The sequence below is a fragment of the Dendropsophus ebraccatus genome, chromosome 3, assembly GCF_027789765.1.
Source record: "Dendropsophus ebraccatus isolate aDenEbr1 chromosome 3, aDenEbr1.pat, whole genome shotgun sequence".
Taxonomy (NCBI): Eukaryota; Metazoa; Chordata; class Amphibia; order Anura; family Hylidae; genus Dendropsophus; species Dendropsophus ebraccatus.
This window is the reverse complement of record NC_091456.1, coordinates 8,696,173-8,721,494: the sequence shown is the minus strand read 5'-3', so window position 1 is coordinate 8,721,494 and position 25,322 is coordinate 8,696,173. Positions and strand designations below refer to the sequence as shown.

The window sequence follows — 25,322 nt, the reverse complement described above, 5'->3', positions numbered from 1 at the left end:
GCTGCTGTATGTCCTGCAGGAAGTGGTGTATTCTCTCCAGTCTGACACAGCGCTCTCTGCTGCCACCTCTGTCCATGTCAGGAACTGTCCAGAGCAGGAGAGGTTTTCTCTGGGGATTTGCTGCTGCTCTGGACAGTTCCTGACATGGACAGAGGTGGCAGCAGAGAGCACTGTGTCAGATTGGAGAGAATACACCAATAAATTGAAGTAAATTACAAATCTCTGGCACTTTCTGGCACCGGTTGATTTAATAGATATTTTTTTAGTGAACTACCCCTGTAATGTGAATCTGTCACCTGGTAATAGAGAACCAAAGTGCTGACAGTGTTCTTCCAGCTTACATGGAGCGTCTTTCTCTGCTGTTTATAATGCACGTCTATGGCCCTTATACATGCCCAGTTAAAGTACATTTTTCTTGTGCACATGATAATAACATCTGCCTGTGTATATTGTCTCCTTCCTCTGTTTATTTTTTTTAACTATTCAAATACTAGAATTTACACTGAATCTGCATATGTCATTAGCAACAAAAGATGCTCACTCCATGTGACTCCATGTGCTAGGTGTGGAGAAAAAAAATCCATGACAAACCTGACTGATCTAGTGTAGCATTGTTTGTGAGTCCGGTCCTGAGCGGTCAGGTGACAGCATGGGAAGAGTGGGACTAATGCTCACTAGTCAGAGGAGCTTCAGGACACATGCATCCCCACCATCGGATGATAGCTATACCTATCAATGGAGAACATGGACTAGTCACCCTAAAATATATTTCTTCTTTATGTGCAGCCAGACGCAGACAGCTTTTACATGTCGAATAACGGACGACAGTTCAACTCCATTGAGGAGGATGTGTGTCAGCTGGTCTATGTGGAGAGGGCCGAGGTCTTTAAGTCTGATGATGTGAGTACATTATATTTATAGTGTATGTGTTATAGAATCATGAGCCTGACTTCAGGTATAGAAGGTACCTTTCTATTCTCTGTTTGTTTTATTGTCTTGTCTATCTTGTACTTCTCTAATTTCTGTAAAGCCATTTTATACAGTGCATAGTTAGCAATTAGCAGTCTCGGACGAGTCTTGTCTGACATCTGAGTAAAGTAATGACACAAGAATCAAGCATCTCAAGTGTCACTTAAAGGGATAGTGCAGCGCTAAACTTTAATTCACAAAATAACACACATTACAAAGTTATACAACTCTGTAATGTGTGTTATGTATATGAATGGCCCCCTTCCCTGTGTCCCCCCCACCCACGCTAGACCCGGAAGTGTGGTGCATTATACTTACAGCATTCATGTCGACCCCATAACTGTGTCGCATAACTGTGCTCCGCCAATCGCGACTGAGAAGCTGATGACGCTGCAGAGGGGGGACGGCATAAGGGACGGCTGGAGCGGTCCGGCCGGCCTCCCGAAGATGACTTCATTGTCACAAGATGGCAGTCGGGGGTCGACACGAATGCAGTAAGTATAATGGACCATACTTCCGGGTCTAGCGTGGGGGGAAGGGGACACAGGGACGGGGGCCATTCACCTACATAACACACATTACAAAATTGTATAACTTTTTAATGTGTGTTATTTTGTGAATTTGTTTAGCGCCGCACTTCCCCTTTAACTAAACCTTTGACTTGTTATAGAGACACCTCATAGGTTGTGATCAGTCAATGGGATCTGGCTGCTCGGACCCACCCCCCCCCCACACACACACACACGCACACGCACATTGTCCTTTTTACACAGCCTTACTAAGCTCAAACAATTGTGACGCCAGGCTACACAGAGTCATGATTTAAAAGAAATGTGTCATCAGAAAATGACTTATTGTTTCAGTAACAATTTTATGTTTTTTAAGAATTTTTGGTGACATTTTCTCTATAATCCAATTTTTCTATTTATATTGTAAAATTATCCTGATATTTTGCAGTTCTCATTCTCACCACTGGGGCTAAAACTAAGCTGAGACTTCCTGTTGTGTCTGTGGTGATAAGAGGAGGCTGCTGTAAAGTGATCTGTACAGCATTACAGCATCATGTGACACAAGTAGATAGAAGAGACAATAGCAGCTCCCTGTGGAATGACCTCTTCATAGGTCGCAGAGCGCGCTCAGTAATGTCTCACATTCATCTCAAGGAGACAGTCTGTCTATTGTCGATGTCCATGAGGCTTGCTGTAAAGCATGTCACTAAATGCTGTTAAAACAGCTCAGGCAATATGGCAGCCCCCATAACAATGGACAAATACAGGTAGTTTTAATGAATAAAATTAAAGTCAGAAAATAGAAACAGATTAGAATAAAAGAACAAGTTTTAGTATCTTGACTCTAATCAGTAAAAGAAAATTAAGGTGACGCATTCCCTTTAAATGCCCGCGCAAAAATGCAATCAGCCAAAGGAAAATTAGTTTTTTGCTTTATTGGCAGTGAGTATTTCTGCGTGCTAATAGGCCCTTAAAGGGGTAGTTCACAAAAAAAAAAACATTTCTCTTAAATTCACTGAGGCCAGAGATTTGTAATTTACTTCTATTAAAAAATGTCCAGTCTTCCAAAACTTATCCGCTGCTGTATGTCCTGCAGGAAGTGGTGTACTCTTTCCAGTCTGACACAGTGCTCTCTGCTGCCTCCTCTGTCCATGTCAGGAACTGTCCAGAGCAGCAGCAAATCTCCATAGAAAACCTCTCCTGCTCTGGACAGTTCCTGACATGGACAGAGGTGGCAGCAGAGAGCACTGTGTCAGACTGGAGAGAATCCACCACTTCCCGCAGGACATACAGCAGCTGATAAGTACTGGAAGATTTTTTTTTTTTTTTTTTTTTAAATAGAAGTTTGATTAAAATAAAACCTTTTTTTGGTGAACAAACCTAGAACCTAACAAGGACCTAGAAAAAGCTGTGAGGAGCACTTGACTATGCACTTTCTTCTCAGTCTTTTGGCAGTAGGAGATGGATTCCATAGATTTACTATAGAGCCAATCTCTCGCAGTGAGCACTTCTGGCTCATACAAGTGATCAGTGACCTTTGATTTGCATCAGATCTATACGACCAGTGTCTATTTGGAAGTATACAGGTAGGCCGCTGTAATAATACAGACCACGCCCGCGTTGTATAATGTCTTTCCCTGTTCTCTCCAGGGGGCCAGTTTGCCAGTGATGGATCTTACGGAGCTCCCCAAGTGTACAGTTTGCCTGGAGAGGATGGATGAATCTGTGAATGGAATTCTGACTACTCTCTGTAACCACAGCTTCCACAGCCAGTGTCTGCAGCGCTGGGAGGACACCACGTACGTACTTTTTTTATCTTTTCTTTGAAAGTTAAAAGTAGAAAAAACAGGCGGCCCGATATTCACTGCCATTGAGTCTATTAGACTGCTCGACTATCGTAGGGCTGCATGGACAATGTTAGCGATTAGAGATGAGCGAATTGGGTACGGGTTCGAGTCGATCCGAACCCGAACGTTCGGCATTTGGTTGTCTGGAAAAATATGGATACAGCCAATGACTCAATCCATGATTTCCACATAGCCGTAGAGCTTTATCCAAGTTCAGCAGCCACCGCTAATCAAATGCCAAAAGTTCGGGTTCGGATCGACTCAAGCATGCTCCAGGTTCGCTCATCTCTATTAGCAATGTCCATAAAGTTTTTGTTTTAAAGCAAATGTAGAATATGAATACAATGGCGCCAGTGCTGCGGTCCCTTTTTTTAAACCACGGCCCGCTTCCCTTGCACAGCGCTGGTCTATAACCGGGCACCATCTTGGGCTGAAGCACTAGACGAGGGTCGGCCTGCCCATAGTGGGAGAAAAACCCCACCCCTCTGACGGCGCTCCATTGATTCTAATGGAACGGTGTTTCAGAGGGGCAGAGGTTTTCTTCCACTGGAGGCGGGTTGGCCCACCTCCAGTGCTTCAGCCCGAGGCGGTGCCCGGTAATAGACCAGCGCTGTGCATGGGAACCGGGCCGTGGTTCAAAAAAAGGACCACGGCACCAGCTTCTCTGCACTGAGTAGAAAAATATTTAAAGGAGCACTCTGGGCCAGCTTACTTCCCGGGTTGTGCAGCTGCTGCTAGAAGCATGACATCACGGCTGCGTTCCTGTACCGCCATTCTGTGCAGTGAGGTAAGCTGCCATGGGTGTCTCTTGGTGATACGCTGTGTCTGAGGAGGAGGGTGGCACAGCCTGGACCAAGAGAAGCCCACTGCACACTTTCAGAACTATTCATGTGCAGTATATCCGTATATACAGAGGTTCCCATTAGTGACACATATATCATTGTCAGCAGAGAAAAGACAATCTGCGCCATCTAGTCTAGTCCATTATATTTATTTATTTTTATTTTTATTGTGGGACAGATGTATGTTCATGCTGCCTGGACCACAAGTCTTTCTCTACCCTGCTGGCATTGATTGATGGATGTCTCCCTATACCCAAAGAGATCTGTCCGTCAAGGCTGGTGGGTCAGGGAGAAGCTGTTTGACACTCATGGTTCAGGGAGCTCTGTCCATGTCAGGAACTGTCCAGAGCAGCAGCAAATCCCCATAGAAAACCTCTCCTGCTCTGGACAGTTCCTGACATGGACAGAGGTGGCAGCAGAAAGCACTGTGTCAGTCTGGAAAGAAGACACCACTTCCTGCAGGACGTACAGCAGCTGATAAGTACTGGAAGACTGGAGATTTTTAAATAGAAGTAAATTACAAATCTAAATAACTTTCTAAAACCAGTTGATTTGAAAGAAAGAGTACCCCTTTAAATCCTGCTAAGTTAGTCTGTTCCATCGCTCCTCCCTCTTTTTGACCTCCTGTCTCTAAACTTAAGGGTCTTGTATGTTACAGATGTCCAGTGTGTAGATACTGCCAAACCCCAGAACCGGTGGAAGAAAACAAATGCTTTGAGTGCGGCGTCCAGGAAGTAAGTCTGTGTTGTGAATCTTTTCGCTGAAAACATATGGACTTTTTCTTCTTTTTCCTTCGTTCTTCTGTCTTACATAGAACACATTGAACAAATTGTTCTTGTGCCAGAAGTAATATTTGCATAATGGAGCGAACGCACTAATTCAATCCATAATCCCTTGTGTCTTTACTCATGCATAATTATCTGCTTATACTGCACAATTACCGTTAACCCCTTCCTCGCCACTTCATTTCCCAACAACTAAAAATGAAACATTTATTTCTGATCCCTTATTCTATCGATGTCCTTCTCTAAGGATAAAGGGCCTTAATAGCATCATTTTTAATCTATATTTTTTTCGATATTTTACTTCCAAGTTTCAGATTAAAGGAGAAGTCCGGCGAAAATTTTTATTAAAGTCTTGTATTGCCCCCAAAAGTTATACAAATCCCCAATATACACTTATTACGGGAAATGCTTATGAAGTTCTTTTTTCCCTGCACTTACTACTGCATCAAGGCTTCACTTCCTGGATAACATAGTGTCACTTCCTGGATAACATGGTGATGTCACTTCCTGGATAACATGGTGATGTCATGCCCCGACTCCCAGAGCTGTGCGGGCTGTGGCTACTGGAGAGAGCTCTGGGAGTCGGGGCATGACATCACCATGTTATCCAGGAAGTGACATCGCCATGTTATCCAGGAAGTGACATCACCATGTTATCCAGGAAGTGACATCGCCATGTTATATAGGAAGTGACATCGCCATGTTATATAGGAAGTGACATCGCCATGTTATATAGGAAGTGACATCGCCATGTTATCCAGGAAGTGACATCGCCATGTTATCCAGGAAGTGACATCACTATGTTATCCAGGAAGTGACATCCCCATGTTATCCAGGAAGTGAAGCCTTGATGCAGTAGTAAGTGCAGGGAAAAAAGCACTTTATAAGCATTTCCCATAATAAGTGTATATTGGGGATTTGTATGACTTATGGGGGCAATACAATACTTTAATAACAATTTTTGTGGGACTTCTCCTTTAATAACAAAAAAATGTAATCTTCCCCCCCCTCCCTATATATTTTACTTCCAAGTTTAAGATTAAGGCTATGTTCACATGCCTAAAGAGGTATTCCATTTAAACATAACTTTTGATATGTTGCTGCCCATGTTGAGACCAACAATTCCTTCCATACTTGTTGTTATCTATTCAGTCCCCTTCCCTAAGTTCTCAGCATCTGCTTTCTGCTGAAGACACAAAAATCTGTGTGTGACCTTTTTCTCTCTGTCTCCCCCTCCTCCCCCCTCCCTTCTGGGACATCTGATGTAAACAAGTCGCTGGCAGGCTTTATCTGCAACATTGCAGCTTCTTTGTAACACTAGGAGGGTTAAAGGGGTAGTGTGGCGCTAAAAAATTATTCACAGAATAACACACATTACAAAGTTATACAACTTTGTAATGTATGTTATTTCTGTGAATCGCCCCCTTCCCCGTGGCCCACCACCCCCGCCCGTGTACCCGGAAGTGTGTGGTACATTATACATTACCTGATCGTGTCGAGGGCCGTCCGCCATTTTGTGCCAAACGTTATCTTCGGACGGACGGCCGAATCGCTGCCGCCGTCACCCCTCCGCCGCGTCATAGCTGTGCTCAGCCGCGATTGGCTGAGCATAACTGTGTAATAACTTTGTAATGTGTGTTATTCTGTGAATAATGTTTTAGCGCCGCACTACACCTTTAATCACAGTGAGTTTATTAGCAGCTTGACCTCAGAATAACCCTCCCAGCATTACAAAGAAGCTACAATGTTGCAGATAAATCCTGCCATGGACGTGTTTACATCAGCCATATCAGAAGGGAGGGGGAGGCGGAGAGAAAAGCTCATACACAGATTTTTGTGTTTTTAGCAGAAAGCAGCAGCTCAGAACTGGGGGAAAGAGACTGAATAATAACAAGTATGGAAGGAATTGTTAGTCTCACCATGGGCAGCAATATATTAAAAGTTATGTTTGAGTGGAATACCCCTTTAAATGTGGAATACTAGTGTAATAAGCTACTAAAATCTTTCCACTCTTGCAGAACCTCTGGATCTGTTTAATCTGCGGCCACATCGGCTGTGGCAGGTATGTTAGCAGACACGCATATAAGCATTTTGAGGAGACCCAGCATACCTATGCCATGCAGCTGACCAATCATAGAGTCTGGGATTACGCTGGAGGTAAGACTGCTAATATCCCTGGGTGAATTCGGATTTGTGGTTTTGGGTGGAGTACAAAACAATCCATCCACCAAGCGCTGGATTTATAGCGGCCATCTGGACCCGATAATGATAATTCTATAAATGTGTCATTTCCTACCCTACCCCTAAAATAACAACTGGTCACCCTCAAGCCAATAGAGCGTTGCTTGTAAAGTCTTTGTATTTGAATACTTGGAAATCCACATTTACGTCTGTTTTTAATCTAGCTAATTTTTATTATTTCTGTACAACATTTTCAGATAATTATGTTCATCGATTAGTTGCAAGCAAAACAGATGGGAAGATAGTTCAGTATGAGTGCGAGGGAGACACCTGCCAGGATGAGAAGATTGATTCTCTACAGTTAGAGGTGGGTAATGATCTCTCTCTCTCTCTCTCTCTCTCTCTCTCTCTCTCTCTCTCTCTCTCTCTCTCTCTCTCTCTATATATATATATATATATATATATATATATATATATATATATATTTATATACAGACACACACACTAAAAATTATACAGCTGTCACTCTGATCGTTCCTGCCCTTCTGTGTCTATCGATATGGATTACTACTGTACAAGTTTTGAAATAGTTCTATTGTTGTCAGTGATTCATGCTGCCCATTGTTTTGGCATGATGAAACTAGTGACAGGTTCCAGGTTTAAATGGCTCGAACTTTAAAATATAATACATACCCATCCTTGTTTTGATCCTACGTAGCAGGTCTGAGCAGGTGACATTGTTTGTCAAATTTTGCTATTCAGCTTCAAACATTGATTTTCATTATAAATAGCTTATCCATAGAGCTGTGCTCAGGCCTGGTGAGCAATGGAGCCATCTGCATTACTGTCCATCATATCTGTAGTAAAACAATCTAAATTCCCTGCCTGACCACAAATTTAAATATTGTAAATCCGCAATCTAACAACCTGTTACCATTTATATATTTATACCATCCCTTTTTGTGGTCTTCTGTGGTATGGCTGTGTACCGCACATGCAATCTAGCAGTTATAAAGGTTTCTGTAAAATGTAATCCATAGGCATTGACAGATGGCGTATACTTATGGTGCGTTTACACAGAGATTTATCTGACAGATTATTGCCAGGAATGGATTTGAAAAGAGGAGAAATCTCAGTTTTTCCTTTATGACTTGTTCTCTGTTTATAGGCTGTTCCTGGCTTTGGCTTAAAGAATCTGTCAGATAAATCTCCTTAGGGTGTTATTACATGGCCCAATTGGGGCCCAATAATAACTGTAAATGAGCGCCGATCGGCTAGATTGGCGCTCATTTACTGGGCCTATTACACTGCCCGATAATAGTTTAACAAGGGGTGCAGGGACATTGTAACCGATGTCCTTGCATCCGTTGCTAAACTGCATACATTACCTATCCATGGTCCAGGGCTCCTCCTGTGCTCTGCTTCTCCCCAAGTCTTGCGCGCTGCAGCTTCAGAGCGGCCTGTCTTAGCTGACAGGCCACTCAGCCAATCACTGGCCACGGCGGTCCCGGACAGTGATTAGCTGAGCGGCCTGTCAGCTAAGACAGGCCGCTCTGAAGCTGCAGCGCGCGGGACCCAGGGAAAAGCAGAGCACAGGAGGAGCCCTGGACTATGGATTGCTTATGTATGCAGTTAGTGGTGCGCGGCCGGCAGCTGACTATTTGCTATTACACGCGGTTGGTGCCCTACTATTATAGGTCCAAACCTATATCAACAATCAGCCAATGATCGTTGTCATTGGCTGATCGTTGTGTTTATTACATGGAGCGATAATCGTCCGGATAGGCATAAATCGGCTGATTATCATTCCGTGTAATAGTACACTAAGGGTACTATTACACGGAACGATAATTGGCCGAATTGGCCCGATTCGGCCGATTATCGCTCCGTGTAATAAATGCAACGATCAGCCGATGACAACGATCATCGGCTGATCGTTGATATACGTTATACCCTATCTTCGTCGGGCGCCGACCGCGCACCGCTGCGTGTAATAGCGGTGCGTGGCCGGCGACTAACGATATACATTACACATCCGCGGCGGTCCCGGCCTGTGATTGGCTGAGCGGCCTACCAGCTGACAGGCCGCTGTGAAGCTAGAGCGCGCACGGGACCCCGGGAGAAGTGGGCGGCAGGAGCAGCCCTGGAATGTGGATGGGTAATGTATGCCAGTTTAGCAAGGGCTGCAAGGACATCGATAACTATGTCCTTGCAGCTCTTGTTAAGCGATTATCGGGCTGTGTAATAGGCCCAGTAAACGAGCAACGATCTAGCAGATCGCTGCTCGTTTACAGGTATTATCTAGCCCTGCTCGGCCCGTGTAATACCACCCTTAGACTAGACACACTTGAGCCACGCCCATGTCTTGCCAGGTCACACCACCTTGTCAGGCAGGACACATCTCCATGATTGTTTTTCTCTTAATTGGTTTAAAATCTGACTATGTACACCCACATCACGGCTGCAGACAGTGACTGGCCTCAGTGGTGTACCCCACAAGTGATTAGCTGCAGCAGTGGCGTGTTATGGGGGCACCCCATTGCTGCAGCCCTGGAAACAGACTGCGCATGGCTCTGTGTAATAGAAGGTGTGGATGGCGATGAAAGTATAAAGTGTTATACTTGCCTCTTCATGTTGCAGCTATTTCTGTCTTACCCGCAATACAGCAATTGCAGGGGGTTCTACAAGCTATCTCCCAATTTGGCCCACTTTCTGGGTATAAAATTAACCCTTCCAAGAGTGAGATATTGGAACTGGGGGCAAAACTGCCCGGACAGTTTTGGTCCTCCTTGGGTCTGGGGGGGGCTTTAAAACCCTTTATTACCTATCTAGGCATAAAAATAGGAGCTGACCCCTACTTGGTGTACCAATTAAATTATCCGCCCTTAATAGACAAAATCTGTGCTGAATTGAAGAAATTTTACACACACTTGAGCCCTCAAGAGGGTCAGGGGTCCCTTATTTCAATTAAATTCCAAAACCCACAGGCCGTAGCCCAGGGGTAAAAAAAAACCCTTTAATTTATATCACCCCCCTTAGTAAAAATTAACTTTTATTACATATCTTAAAAATAAATGTGAACTTGTTTAAAAACACAAACACCCAGTACTCCTATCACTAGCCAATACTAGATGATATATAGGGATATGACTATCCTCTTTTACTGATTATCTGAATCACTATTACAGTCTGCAGTCCTGTATAGAAGGTAACTAGGAGATACTGGATGTCTGCTATCTTAAAACCACAAATAGTGCCCCCTCTCATGGTTTTAAGATAGCAGACATCCAGTATCTCCTAGTTACCTTCTATACAGGACTGCAGACTGTAATAGTGATTCAGATAATCAGTAAAAGAGGATAGTCATATCCCTATATATCATCTAGTATTGGCTAGTGATAGGAGTACTGGGTGTTTGTGTTTTTAAACAAGTTCACATATTTATTTTTAAGATACGTAATAAAAGTTAATTTTTACTAAGGGGGGTGATATAAATTAAAGGGGTTTTTTACCCCGGGCTACGGCCTGTGGGTTTTGAAATTGAATTAAAGAAATGGTTCCATCTGCCCATCTCCTTCCTGGGACGTTGTTACCTGGTTAAGATGCTATACCCCCTACAGACCATTCCCCTCCTACTTAAACATAGGGACATGACCAGGCTGAACTCGGCGTTCGCTCATTATGTCTGTCTGGTGTGGCAAAAGACCTCGCATTGCACACCGAAAGCTGATGTTGCCCCGGTCTGACAGCGGAGTCAACTTCCCTAACTTTAGAGGCTACAACCTGGCCTGCCTACTTCGGCATGTCATGGACTGGATCCACAACATGAGCAACTATTCCAACCTCCTCCTGGAGGCAGAGCTGGCCACCCCCTGGTCCCTTAAATCTTGATTGCATACTAGAATCCCCCTCCTACCGCCTCTATTATATAGTTACATAGTTAATAGGTTGAAAAAAGACACATGTCCATCAAGTTCAACCAAGGAGGGGATGGATACAGGGAAGGGGGAGGGGTGATAGGTTCTATACATATGCATTTATATTATTTTGCTCTAAGAACTTGTCTAGCCCTGTTTTGAAGACCTCTACTGTTGTTGCTGTGACCAGATCCTGTGGTAGACTGTTCCACAGATTCACAGTTCTCATTGTAAAGAAGGCTTGTCGCCTCCGGAGACTGAACCTTTTTTTCTGTAGGCAGCGCCCCCTTGTCTCTCCAGGCGGAGGCAGCGCCCCCTTGTCTCTCCAGGCGGAGGCAGCGCCCCCTTGTCTCTCCAGGCGGAGGCAGCGCCCCCTTGTCTCTCCAGGCGGAGGCAGCGCCCCTTGTCTCTCCAGGCGGAGGCAGCGCCCCCTTGTCTCTCCAGGCGGAGGCAGCGCCCCCTTGTCTCTCCAGGCGGAGGCAGCGCCCCCTTGTCTCTCCAGGCGGAGGCAGCGCCCCCTTGTCTCTCCAGGCGGAGGCAGCGCCCCCTTGTCTCTCCAGGCGGAGGCAGCGCCCCCTTGTCTCTCCAGGCGGAGGCAGCGCCCCCTTGTCTCTCCAGGCGGAGGCAGCGCCCCCTTGTCTCTCCAGGCGGAGGCAGCGCCCCCTTGTCTCTCCAGGCGGAGGCAGCGCCCCCTTGTCTCTCCAGGCGGAGGCAGCGCCCCCTTGTCTCTCCAGGCGGAGGCAGCGCCCCCTTGTCTCTCCAGGCGGAGGCAGCGCCCCCTTGTCTCTCCAGGCGGAGGCAGCGCCCTATTGTCCTTTGTGGGGGTTTTACCTGGAACATCTTTTCCCCATATCTCTTGTAGGGGCCATTTATATATTTAAATAAGTTAATCATATCTCCCCTTAAACGTCTCTTCTCCAGACTAAACAAATGTAATTCTTTTAATCTCTCCTCATAACCGAGATGCTCCATTCCCCTTATTAGTTTAGTTGCCCGTCTTTGTACCCTCTCCAGCTCTAGAACATCCTTTTAATGAATCTGGTTCCAAAACTGGACGGCATACTCCAGATGAGGCCGCACCAAAGCTTTATAAAGCGGTAATATTATATCCCTGTCCCGTGAGTCCATGCCTGTTTTAATGCATGACAATATCCTGCTGGCCTAAGCAGCTGACTGACATTGTGTGCTGTTCTGTAGTCTATTATCTACAAGTACACCCAGATCCTTCTCCATCAGCGACTCTCCCAGAGTAACTCCCCCCAGGACATATGCATCTGGGTACTAATAACCCGCATGCATCATAACTTTACATTTATCTACATTGAACCTCATTTGCCAAGTGGACACCCAAACACTCAGTGTGTCTAAGTCATCCTGTAACATCTGCACATCCTCCATAGACTGTACTGTACTACAAAGCTTAGGGTCATCTGCAAAGATAGAAACATTGCTGTTAATTCCATTCTCAGTATCATTAATAAACAAGTTAAACAGAAGAGGGCCCAGTACTGACCCTTGGGGTACACCACTTATTACCGGGGACCATTCAGAGTAGGAATCATTGACCACCACTATCTGGGTACGATTATTAAGCCAGTTTTCAATCTAGTTACACATTAAATTTTCCAAACCGATAGACTTTAACTTACCCTATTGAGGAAATCATTAATAATACGGCATACAGTGTTGGCATGGAAGGAGGTGCGCAGAGCCTTTAGACTTCCTTTCCTAATGTCCAAACGCCTGTACTTATGGGGGCATCCTGAATTCCCTCAGGGGAGAGATAATGCCCTTTTCCAAGAATGGAGGGACAAGGGAATATATCAGGCTGGCCATCTCATGCATGATAGGGAAAAGCGTTGGCTTTCGTCCCACGAGTTTAAAGATAAATATGACCTTGACGACCTACATTTCCTTGCAATTAACCAGGTGACATCTTTCTGTAGACGTAGGCTGGTGAACCTCTCCAAAGAGCTGGCCCCAAATAATTTTGACAACTACATTGGGAGTGACCCTAGACGCGTGACGTCGTCCGGGACTTACAGGGCCCTAAACACTTGACAAACAGAGTATCTTCGCTAAATGGCAGGATAGACTGGGAGGGGAGGACGTTAGAGATAAGATACTGGAAGGCTGGGACAGAGTGCGGAAAAATTTTACAAACGAGGTATGGCGAGAGACATTCTTTGAGATATTGCACCATGCCTATTTTGGTTTCAACCTGCCAGCCTCACCTTTGTTTCCCGACCGGATACTGCACTGCCCTAATTGCCGTACACCAGCAACAGACCTGTCCTCTGACCCATACTTTTTGGACTGCGGTTGCCCACCTAAGGGCCACTGGGTCCCTACTGACATCCTTCCCTTCTCCTGAGATGGGGGGGCTCACGGCGTCTCGGGCACACCACCTTTATCCACCCTCCCACTTACTACTGCATCAAGGCGTCACTTCCTGGATAACATGGTGACGTCACTTTCTGGATAGCATGGTGACGTCACTTTCTGGATAACATGGTGATGTCACTTCCTGGATAACATGGTAGTGTCACTTCCTGGATAACATGGTGACGTCACTTTCTGGATAACATGGTGATGTCACTTCCTGGATAACATGGTGATGTCACAGCTCTGGGAGTCGGGGCGGGACGTCACCCGCCCCGACTCCCAGAGCTGTGACATCACCATGTTATCCAGGAAGTGACATCACCATGTTATCCAGAAAGTGACACTACCATGTTATCCAGGAAGTGACACTACCATGTTATCCAGGAAGAGACATCACCATGTTATCCAGGAAGTGACGTCTCCATGTTATCCAGGAAGTGAAGCCTTGATGCAGTAGTAAGTGCAGGGAAAAAAGCTCTTTATGTGCATTTCCCGTAATAAGTGTATATTGGGGATTTGTATAACTTTTGGGGGGAAATACAATACTTTAATAAGAATTTTCACCAGGCTTCTCCTTTTTATATTAACAAATGAATAAAAAAAAAATATATATATATATATATATATATATATATATATATATATATATATATATATATATATATATATATTATAGTTGAGCTATGTAATAGGCTCAGTAAGAAATTGTCACTCTACTAGATAGGCGCTCGCTTATCCGACATATCCCGCTGTGTAATATGACTTTTACTTTGATATTTCTGTTTTTTTCTTAATTCTACTAGAATGATATTCTGTGTCATTCGGAGACCTTAGTGCACTTTAGTATTTGTTTCCTTTCTGTTTAAATATTGACCTGGTGCTATGGGAGGTAACCTAGTATCTTTATAACTTTGCCATTGTAGACTTGATAGGGTTCTCTGGCCCTGACATTGCTGACATTCGGCCATCGTGTAGTAATTTCTACTTGTCAGCTGATCCTTAAAAGATGAAAAAAAAATTCTATTTGCTCAAAAAGATTGAGAGAACCAAAATGTGGCAAGTGATGTGCTTTAATTTACTTCTAAAGTAGTATTAGACGACACAATGCAAGGAGATAGCGAGTGCCGACCTGTCAGGTCAGCACTCACTTCCTCCTCGTTGCCTGCTTGCTGCCTGTGCTATAACATGTACAGATAGTGAGCGGTGGGCCGTGGGGAGCAGCAAAAGGGACACCCTGGACAGTCTTTAGATCGTCAAGGCTGCCCATTAAAGTCAAAGACAGTCTGCTGCTGCTGCTCCTACTACATGGAGCGTCAGGCAGCAGACAGTCAATGTCCTGATGGAGCAGAAGGAGCTGAGCAGATTGATATATATCTTTATGGGAAAAAATTTAGATTCATTTGTAATTTATTGATTGAAATCTCAGTTTCCATGCTAAAGAGTCCAGTCCATTGAGTGACTCCGCCCACTGGACTCCTAAACACAGAATGAGCAGGAATTTCAATCAGCAAGTTATAAGTTATAATGAATCTTTTCCCATAAAGATATATATCAATATGCTCAGCTCTTGAAGGGGATGAAATTTTCAATCTGTTTCAAAGTTTTATATAGTCTAGTGAAAAAGACAAAAGTGTGGAAGGCGGGGGGGGGGGGGGGGGGATGCGATAAAATAAAGTATTATTACCCATTATGCATCCTGAGGCTCAGTATTGGGCTGGGCGGTATACCGCAAAAATACAGATTCCGTCACTGGCGTCCGTTAACCGACTTCAACTTAGCCAGGACGGTAATTGCGATATTTTTGTATTTCTATGTCCTCGCGCCCGTCCTGTCAGAGCGTCCCCGCACGAGCGCTTCACGTCATGTGCAGGGGCGCCGGTATCTGAGTGGGAGCTGGAAGAGCAGCAGGGCCCAGGTGACAATGCCGCCCGCCCTTGCCTAGTCCATTTGACCCAACCCGCCCTGTGCGCGCACCTGTCCGCTCTCTCCACCCGTTTGGTCCGAGATCGGGTGTGTGTGTGTGTGGGGGGGGGGGGGGGGGCGCTCGTAAGGGACTGTGCCGGTCCCCCCTCCCCCTCCCGTCCGAGCTCCCCCCCCCTTCCCAGCCTGTGTGTGCAGGGACGCGGCCATGTCATAGCTGGAGGAGCAGCTGTACCTGTAGTCCCCTCAGTAACAGTACAGGGCTGTAACATAGGAGGAATGAATGGGCTGCAGCAGGGAGGATAAGTTATTGCTGTGTGTATAGTCATACACCCCTATTCCGTGGGATATATATACATCCAGGTCTCTGTTGAGACCCCCTAATAATGACAAATAGTAATAATGATAATAGACTAACCATGGGTTAGTTTTTCTAATTAAAATATCGCCAGTTTGGCATGGCAAGTGGGTGTGGTTTGCAAAAAGGGGCGTGTCATAATTATCATTACTGCGGCTCCATGTTCGATAAACCGCGATATTGATTTAGGCCATTATCTCCCAGCCCTAGCTCAGCATAACCTCTAGAACTGAAGAAAAATGTATCCTATTAAGTTCAAGGGTCACCTGAAGATCCACTTTAATCTGTGTTTTATCTGGTTCCAGTACTCCTACCTTCTTACCAGTCAGTTGGAGTCTCAGCGAATCTACTGGGAAAACAAGATTGTACGTTTGGAGAAAGATACTGCAGATGAGGTGAGTGTATAGATGGTGTATAGGTGAGGGTATAGATGGTGTATAGGTGAGGGTATAGATGGTGTATAGGTGAGGGTATAGATGGTGTATAGGTGAGGGTATAGATGGTGTATAGGTGAGGGTATAGATGGTGTATAGGTGAATGTATAGGTGAGGGTATAGATGGTGTATAGGTGAATGTATAGATGGTGTATAGGTGAATGTATAGATGGTGTATAGGTGAGGGTATAGATGGTGTATAGATGGTGTATAGGTGAGGGTATAGATGGTGTATAGGTGAGGGTATAGATGGTGTATAGGTGAATGTATAGGTGAGGGTATAGATGGTGTATAGGTGAATGTATAGATGGTGTATAGGTGAATGTATAGATGGTGTATAGGTGAGGGTATAGATGGTGTATAGGTGAATGTATAGGTGAGGGTATAGATGGTGTATAGGTGAATGTATAGATGGTGTATAGGTGAATGTATAGATGGTGTATAGGTGAGGGTATAGATGGTGTATAGGTGAGGGTATAGATGGTGTATAGGTGAGGGTATAGATGGTGTATAGGTGAATGTATAGATGGTGTATAGGTGAATGTATAGATGGTGTATAGATGAATGTATAGATGGTGTATAGGTGAGTGTATAGATAATGTATATAGGTGAGTGCATAGATAATGTATATAGGTGAGGGTATAGATGGTATATAGGTGAGGGTATAATGTATAGGTGAGTGTATAGATAATGTATAACCGATCATAGTAACAGTCATAACTAACAACTATCGTTCTGTGTAATATGGGGAACGATTCCAGGTTAACAATAGAATCATTAAAAATCAGTTTGTGCTTAAATGTCCCGAATGTGTATATGCTCTCTGTGCAGGACACCAGACATGGTCAACCACATTTTAGAGTCTAACACAAAGGGGGCCATTTATGAAAGCTGTATCCCTTGCGTAGCCAGTGAGAAGGCGCAGATTCCCCCACTTGCCTATTAGGGCGAGGACTTGGCAAGGCGGGCAGAAGGTGGGGCCTCCTCCTGCACCAGATTTATTATTATTTATGACTACTCACAGGCATAAATCATGGCAGAAATATACATGTGCGCCTCTTAGTGACTCCGGGAGGGTTACTTTGGGACGAGGCCTAATTTAAAGGGAACCAATCACACACAAATTGGCCATAAAGATAAGGAAACGTGCTGGTACATCAGCCAGCACGCTTCCTAACCATCCCCCTGTCCCCTCCGTCCCATGAACATTCAGCCCGCAAAGTTAGTTTAATAGTGTCCCGCGCTGTATGCAAATTACCATCTAAGTAGTCAAGGTGGGCGGGCGGCTGGTCAAGTAGTCACGGTGGGCGGGGGCTTCGTCATGTAGTAACAGGCTCCTGGGCCGCCTCCGGTGCTGTAATCACGCCCCTCCGGGCGTGTTGTAAAGCGGCTCCTGGTGACGTCACTTGGGGGGGGGCGGTGTTGCACGTCGGCCACGCCGACGTCTTTACTAAGCTGCGCATGCGCAGTACAGTGGGTGAAGCCGCTGCTGTACTACGCCGCGCAAGCGCGCAGCGTCTTCTCAGGCTGCACTGCGCATGCGCAACTTAGTAAAGACGTCGGCGTTGCCGACATGCAACGCCGCCCCCCCCCCGAGTGACGTCACCAGGAGCCGCTTTACAACACGCCCGGAGGGGCGTGATTACAGCACCGGAGGCGGCCCAGGAGCCTGTGACTACATGACGAAGCCCCCGCCCACCGTGACTACTTGACCAGCCGCCCGCCCACCTTGACTACTTAGATGGTAATTTGCATACAGCGCGGGACACTATTAAACTAACTTTGCGGGCTGAATGTTCATGGGACGGAGGGGACAGGGGGATGGTTAGGAAGCGTGCTGGCTGATGTACCAGCACGTTTCCTTATCTTTATGGCCAATTTGTGTGTGATTGGTTCCCTTTAAGACCGGCGTACTCGAACTCTGGGCTTCAAAGTGTGTATGTTCAGGGAATGGACTGAACACGGTCATAATTAGACTGTGCTCAGCCCATTACGTAAATGGTGGGGAGACTGTAACTTTTTAGAAGCTTGCTTCATTTTACATTCAGGAAAAAAAAATCAGCACAGAGGTGTCCATAGCCTTTAAAGGAGAAGTCTGGCAAAATTTTTTATTAAAGTATTGTATTGTCCCCAAAAGTTATACAAATCCCCAATATACAAATCCCCAATATACACTTATTACGAGAAATGCACATAAAGTGGACACTGAGGGACACAGGGCACTGGAGGGACACTGAGCATCCCTCTGCCATCATCCTCTCCAGCAGCCACAGCCCGCACAGCTCTGGGAGTCGTGACCTCACCATGTGATCCAGGAAGTGACATCACCATGTGATCCAGGAAGTGACATCACCATGTGATCCAGGAAGTGACATCACCATGTGATCCAGGAAGTGACATCACCATGTGATCCAGGAAGTGACGTCACCATGTGATCCAGGAAGTGACGTCACTTCCTGGATCACATGGTGACGTCACTTCCTGGATCACATGGTGATGTCACTTCCTGGATAACATGGTGAAGCCTTGATGCAGTAGTAAGTGCAGGGAAAAAGCACTTTATGTACATTTCCCGTAATAAGTCTATATTGGTGATTTTTATAACTTTTGCGGGGCAATACAATACTTTAATAAAAATTTTCGCTGGACTTTTCCTCTAAATCTTCTGGTTTTATGCTTGGTAGTAGTAAGATGATTGATATTGAATGTCTTTCTTCTTTTAGATTAATAACATGAAAGCCAAGTTCAAGGAGACAATAGACAAATGTGATAATCTGGAGCACAGACTGAATGACCTCCTTAAGGAGAAGCAAGCGGTGGAGAGGAGGTTTGTCCCTTGCATGTGGCGTTAAGTAATATATATGCACATATTTTCTATTATACTTTTTTTTTTTTTTTTTTTGCAGTTTTCCCATATAGAAATAATACTGGTATCTGATGTGGGAAAGATTCACTGCATTACAAGATCTTAGTTAAAGGGAACCATTTGGCAGCATTGTGCTGATATGGTTCCTAGCCGTATAGAGCTTACTGTGCAGCCCCCCGAGGCTCCCAGCCGCATCTGCAGCAGTAGCTTTACATCAGGGTCAGGCTGGGAGAGGGGTGGCGACTAGTCATCTGGGAGAAGAGATGCCTGTGACTAATCATGGCTCTCTGCCTGTCAATCATCTCTGCACTGTGTGCTGACAGGAAGAGAGCCGTGACTAGTCACAGGCAGCTCTTCTCCCAGATGACTAGTTGCCGCCCCTCTCCCGACCTCATGTGGCATAATAAAAATACTTTTTCCTCCCATTGTAAATCTATCCATACTGTTCTATTAGGAACCATATCAGCACAATCCTGCTCATTGGTTCCCTTTAATGGTGCATTTACACAGAGAGATTTATCTGACAGATTTTTGAAGCCAAACCCCTGTTTACATAGGGAGATGTGCGGCCAATAAATGTGATAGGGACAAAAGAGACGATCAGCCCACGAGCAGACATTTCCCTGTCCTCTGCTGATCACTGACACTTTTACACGGGCTGATTATCAGCCGCAGGAACATTTTATAATTTTTTTTTTTTTTTTTTAGCTGTGCTCTTCGCTGTTAACCGCCCCGTGTACAAAGGCCTCACCACTAAGCCTTTGTTCACACCCAGTGCACTTTTCCTCCATGGTTTTGCTCCAGCTTTCTGCCATGAATTGCACAGCAGTGTTCAGGTATTACAGTGATTCCACCCTGTGCTCTTTGCATAGAGTAAATAACTGTATGAGTCCGGAAATCGTTCTCCCAATTAAACGGAATGATGATTGTTTCTTGTGATCGTTCTTGCGGTTTTCCTGTCCTCACTGATCGTTTCAGAGCTATTACGCCTACATAACCTATGGGAACCATGGTACGACGTTTTATTACACCGAACGATTTACGAATGATCAACAATGATTTTAGGTCCAGGTCTAAACAAGCGATCACCGATTTCTCGATAGTCGTTTAATCTTTGCCTGCAATTGTAATGGCAAACAATATAATGTTTCGAACGATAATCATTCCATGTAATAGGATCCTTTTACACTGAACGATTGCAAATTATTGTTCATATTTAAACGATAATCCCTTGGTGTTAATGCAGGCAAAGATTAAAGGACTATGGAGAAATCATTCATCGTTGGTTTGCTCCCGACAACAAAATCATTGTTAATCGTTCAGTGTTATTCCCCATCGTTCCTTTTGCTGGGATCAGGTGGCGAAAACAACCATAGTAACAATCTAACTAAACACCATTGTTCTGTGTAATATGGTAATCGATTTCAAGTTAACATTACATGATCTCATTCATCGTTAAAGTGTCACTGTCATTTACTTTTTTTTTTTTTTGCAGAAATCAATAGTACAGGCGATTTTAAGAAACTTTGTAATTAGGTTTATTAGCCGAAAAATGCATTTTTATCATGATAAAGCAGTTTGAAGTTCTCCCCGCTGTCTTTATGGTTCTCTATGGGGAGGGGTGGAGGGAGATGAGGCACCAAAACAGGACAACAAAGAGTTAATTTACAGCTACATCACTGGGCTATCTCCTCTGACAGTCAGCACTGACCTCTCTGACCTCTAAATACCGGCTTTCATACAGCTCCCACTGTGTAATCCTTTGTCCTCTGCTCTCGTCTGGCGACTAATCCCCCTCCCCCTTCCCCTCTCCATAGGTTAAAAGAGTCAAGATTTCCTGAGAATGAGCAGTGGATGAGAGAGAGAGAGGAGGGAAGGGGGGGACCTGGGGAAAATCTTTTTGAATGCAGATAATGGCAGATTTGCCTAATAAACTCAATTACAAAGTTTCTTAGAATCGCCTGGACTATTTATTTTCTGCAACAACAAAAAAAAAAAGACAGTGACACTTTAAAAATCGCTTACACAAAATCGTAAGATCCACAGTGTTTTGTGTAGCATAGACATTTTTTTTTCCCTTTCCACACTGTGCAGTAGCAGCAGATTATCCTTCCCCTGAACCTTTACCCGATATACGATATCCATATACTGTATCATTACGCACTGTATTCGGTGTGCTGTGGCTACATTTTATATAAAATATGCCACTAAAAGTAAAAAAAAAAAATTCTGCCTTTCTCTTAGGTGTACACAGCTAAACGTAAAGGTTTCCAAACTATCGACGGAACTGAAGGAAGAGCAAGAAATGAATAAGTGCCTAAGAGCCAATCAGGCCGAGCTTCAGTCCAAGCTCAAGGAGGAGGAGACTCTGAGGAAGGAGGCCTGTGAGCAGAAGGACCTGCAGATCGTGGAGATGCAGGAGCAGCTGCGGGACGTCATGTTCTACCTGGAAGCTCAGCGAAAAATCAACCAAATGCCAGAAGACGCACGGCAGGAAATTCAAGATGGGCAGATTAATATTGCCATGGGGTCGTCCAGCACTTCCCCAGCGTCGGGGAAGTCGAGGAAGGGTCGTGGGAAAAGAGGCAAATAGCACAGGCGGTAGCTGTATATCTCCAGGGTTCTACCTTACAGGCCTGTGTTTGTTTTCCCTTTTAGAGTGGGATAAATTGAAGCTGCTGCAGAGAAGCGTGGCCAGCACCACGGCCGGGCCGCCACAGCCCCGGATTAATTATTTATAGCACACTTTAAGCATCGTTTCTTCTACCAAATGATCAGAGATGGAATCTTTTCTCTGAAAGCCTTTACAGGGTATAGCCGAATGCATCTGGAAGTGACCCTCTCCTTAGGAGGCAATGCATATGGAACAATTCCTCAGCAGATTGTTATTACCGGAGTCGCTTCCCTTACACCAGGGGGTTATTCCGGGTAGATTGGCATGGAGAATTTTTGATTCCCATTAGCACAGGGGTAGGGAACCTTGGCTCTCCAGCTGTTGCAAAACTACAACTCCCATCATGCCTGGACAGCCTTTGGCATGATGGGAGTTGTGGTTTTGCAACAGCTGGAGAGCCAAGGTTCCCTACCCCTGCAGTAGCAGAATACAGACATCCGGTTATCGGTCTTTCTGTAACTTTTTAATTCTGGGAATTGCTGTTTAATAAATTCCCAGTTATTTAAAGTGGCTTCACTTTGGATAACAATAAGATGCAGTTTTTTTCTTCTTCCCCTTTAAATAATTATGACTTATGTTAAAGTCGTGTTACCCAGACCTTGCTTTAGTTTTTTTTTTAGTCTCCATTTTGAGAGATTTTGATGATCGCACAGTGAAAGTGCTGTAGAAATCTAATGTGGCCTTTATCGGTGGATTTTACAGAAATTTAGACGAGCTGTAAACTATTCATGTAGGTTCCGAAGTAGATGTCGACTGTTGAGCGTTTCGTGGTCTGGCGGCTTCTCACGAGTCGTTGTCTGTTATACTTTCTGTAGGTCTTATTGGTAAGATGCTATCACAGTTGGGCTAGGGTTAAAAAAAAAATAAAAACAATTCAAAAATTGGCTGGATTTCAGGTGTCCTACATGTATATAGGCCGCCTTGCTGCCCACCATGAGCAGGGAGCGATTTGTTGGTTGCACAGCTTTTCTGGGGGGGCTGAGCAGTGGCTTCTAACAGATGTGGTGACTTTGTCAAGTGAGTAAGAACTTTGGAGGAAAGCAGGATGACTGAACTCGAGGAAAAGGGATTTTTTTCCCCTCAGATTTTGACCTTAATTTTACTTAAAGGCTATGTTCCCACACAGTTTTGCTCAGTATTTTGCATTCAAAACCAGGAGTGGATTGAAAACACAGAAAGGCTATGTACACACACTGGTAAAATTGAGTGGATGGCCGTTATTTGAAAACAACGGCCTTTCTGTGTTTTCAATCCACGCTTGGTTTTGGTTGCGAAATACTGAGCAAAAATATAGTGTGTGAACATAGCCTAAAGGCGGTATTCCCCATTGGTAAAACACACGTTGCATCATCTTCCCCTCTGGGAGATTAACAATTCATTCCATACATGTCATTACCTTTTCCTCTCTCCTTCCCCCAGTTCTGAGCTGCTGCTTTCTGGTGGAGACACAGAAAACTGTGTGTGAGCTGTTCTCTCTATCTCCTCCCCGCTCCCTTTCCGAGACTGCTCATGTAAACAGTGTCCCTGGCCCGCTGTTTTTGTACTCTGTAATGTAAAGTTGTCCTTACCTGGGAACCACCTTGGAAGGGGAGAAATGGATAAAACAGCTCACATAGTTTTCTGTGTCTACAGCTGAAAGAGGCAGCTCAGAACTGGGGGAAGGAGACAGAAAAGGTAATGACGTGTATGGAATGAATTGTTCGTCTCTAGGAGGGGGGATGATTTAACATCTATTTTAACCTCAGTGGTATACCCCTTTAAAGAGAAATGCAGATATACTTTTTATTAAGAAAAATTCTCATCTACTCTGACAATCCGTTTATAATTAGAGCAAAATCTTCAGTTTCCATTTAGAACATTGGTGCCCAGTGTGTGACACCTAAAACATTGGTTCTTTCTATAACTTGCCTGCTACCTATTGTTTCATAGGCCCAGATATTATTCTTATAAGATTGCTAGTTCTTGTGTCAATAAGATGCATTTCCATACAATGACACTCGGCCTTGTAATAGTGTACTGTTGCATATGAGAACTTTTGCATACTGTTTGCCAGATCTGTTTGATTGTAATATAAACCTTTTTATTTGTTTGCACCGGCTATGTAAACAATAGATGTTGTTCTTCCATTTACCATGACTACACGTCCCCGGACGTCAATGCAACCAGAATTAAACCAGAATCTGTGGTATCTCCGACCATTTCCCCTCACAGAACCCGTGGAAGGGCCATGACCGAATCTCCGAGTTCTCCCGTAATAGGTGTGACGAAACTGTTTATTATCGTGTACGTCCTGAAGCTGGTGGCCCAGATTCTACACTTTGTCAATGTTTAAATGTTCTCGGAAAGTATTGTTCACCCAGACGGTGCAATTCTGTTGTATTGACCGTAGTTTCCTGCTGATTTATGTACATGAAGTTCTTAATATTACAATTCAATAAATCCCTTTAGTAGCACAAAATGACTCTTACAACCTGAGTAACCTATATGGGCGGTGAACTTCCTCCCTTTTTTAAAATGTTTCCTTGTACGACTATTTAAAGGGTTTGTCCAGGGGTCTTATATGAAAGGGTGGTGTTTAAAAAAAAAAAAAAAAAATAGTATACTCACCAATCCTGATCCCCTGCAGCTGCCATGGTGATGCTTTTGCCTCTACTGCTACTTCCTGGTGAAGTGTTCTCCTTGCAAGGACTGCCCACTCAGCCAATCAGTGAGGCGGGACACTGCTGCAGACTGTGATTGGCTGAGTAGGGCAGTTTCTGAAGTGGACCCACCAGCATAAAACTCAGAGTAGCAGCTGCAGAGGATTGGGTTGGGTGAGTATATACAGTATGGTTTTTTTTTTTGTTTTTTTTTTTATTGCACCACGCCTTGGTATATGGATTAAATAAAAATGTTTTGATCCCCTGAAAACTCCTTTAAGTTGTCCCTTTCTCTGTACCCTTTACAGAGCCTTTGCATGTATACTACTAAGGTTTAACCTTTTGATCTCAAAAGTTTTGTTTGCTTTTGCTGTTCTTGCTTAAAATAAATTATTTCTTAATTTAAGGGAAAAAGTCATTTTGCTTATTGTTTCCATATGTTCCGGTTACATCATTTGTAATAAAAAAGCTTGGAGATCTGCCGCCTCCAAATGTGGAGGAAACCATGAAATGAAGTCCTGAAAGCCGCATCTCTGGTTAGAATGAGGCGTCACCTCTATTCCATGTACTTCAGATATTACATTAAAGAGGTAGTCACTTTTCCCCTATAACCCAGAAGCCGGGGCCTGATACAGAGATTGAAGGGAGGTTATAGAGGTCGGACCCCCCGCGACCTCCTACTTTTTCTTTATGAATCGAGGAAAAGTGAATTTTTCCTGGACAACTTCTTTAATTACACTTCACCCCTGGAGAGCATCTCCCACCCGCTGGTCAGGAAATCTGGGAAGACATAAAAAGTCCGGCGGATTCCGTGGCTCGTACCTGTTCGTGGTGGCGCATATCCGCCGCCTCCATTGACACCATTCTATGGCCGGGCCGATTCCGCGTTCCGCTGAAAGCACTGACATGTCTGTTCTCTTGGTGGAACGTGGAATCGTCCCAACCATAGAATGGTGTCTATGGAGCCGGCGGATATGCGCGCCACTGCAAACTTTC

General features: G+C 44.6%; 1 protein-coding gene across 3 annotated transcripts in view; it reads left to right on the top strand.

Moving 5' to 3' along the window:
- BRAP (BRCA1 associated protein) overlaps positions 1 to 24,744 on the top strand; it is a 37,736-nt gene extending 12,992 nt beyond the window's left edge. For all 3 annotated transcript variants that reach the window (XM_069960790.1, XM_069960788.1, XM_069960789.1), the window contains 8 exons: positions 787 to 900; positions 3,129 to 3,277; positions 4,826 to 4,901; positions 6,971 to 7,109; positions 7,391 to 7,500; positions 16,019 to 16,108; positions 18,871 to 18,974; positions 21,258 to 24,744. In XM_069960790.1, the coding sequence (XP_069816891.1) occupies positions 787 to 900; positions 3,129 to 3,277; positions 4,826 to 4,901; positions 6,971 to 7,109; positions 7,391 to 7,500; positions 16,019 to 16,108; positions 18,871 to 18,974; positions 21,258 to 21,606 (1,131 nt within the window). In that variant the 3' untranslated portion in view covers positions 21,607 to 24,744. The remainder of the gene's footprint in view (positions 1 to 786; positions 901 to 3,128; positions 3,278 to 4,825; positions 4,902 to 6,970; positions 7,110 to 7,390; positions 7,501 to 16,018; positions 16,109 to 18,870; positions 18,975 to 21,257) is intronic.
- The last annotated feature ends 578 nt before the right edge of the window (positions 24,745 to 25,322 follow it).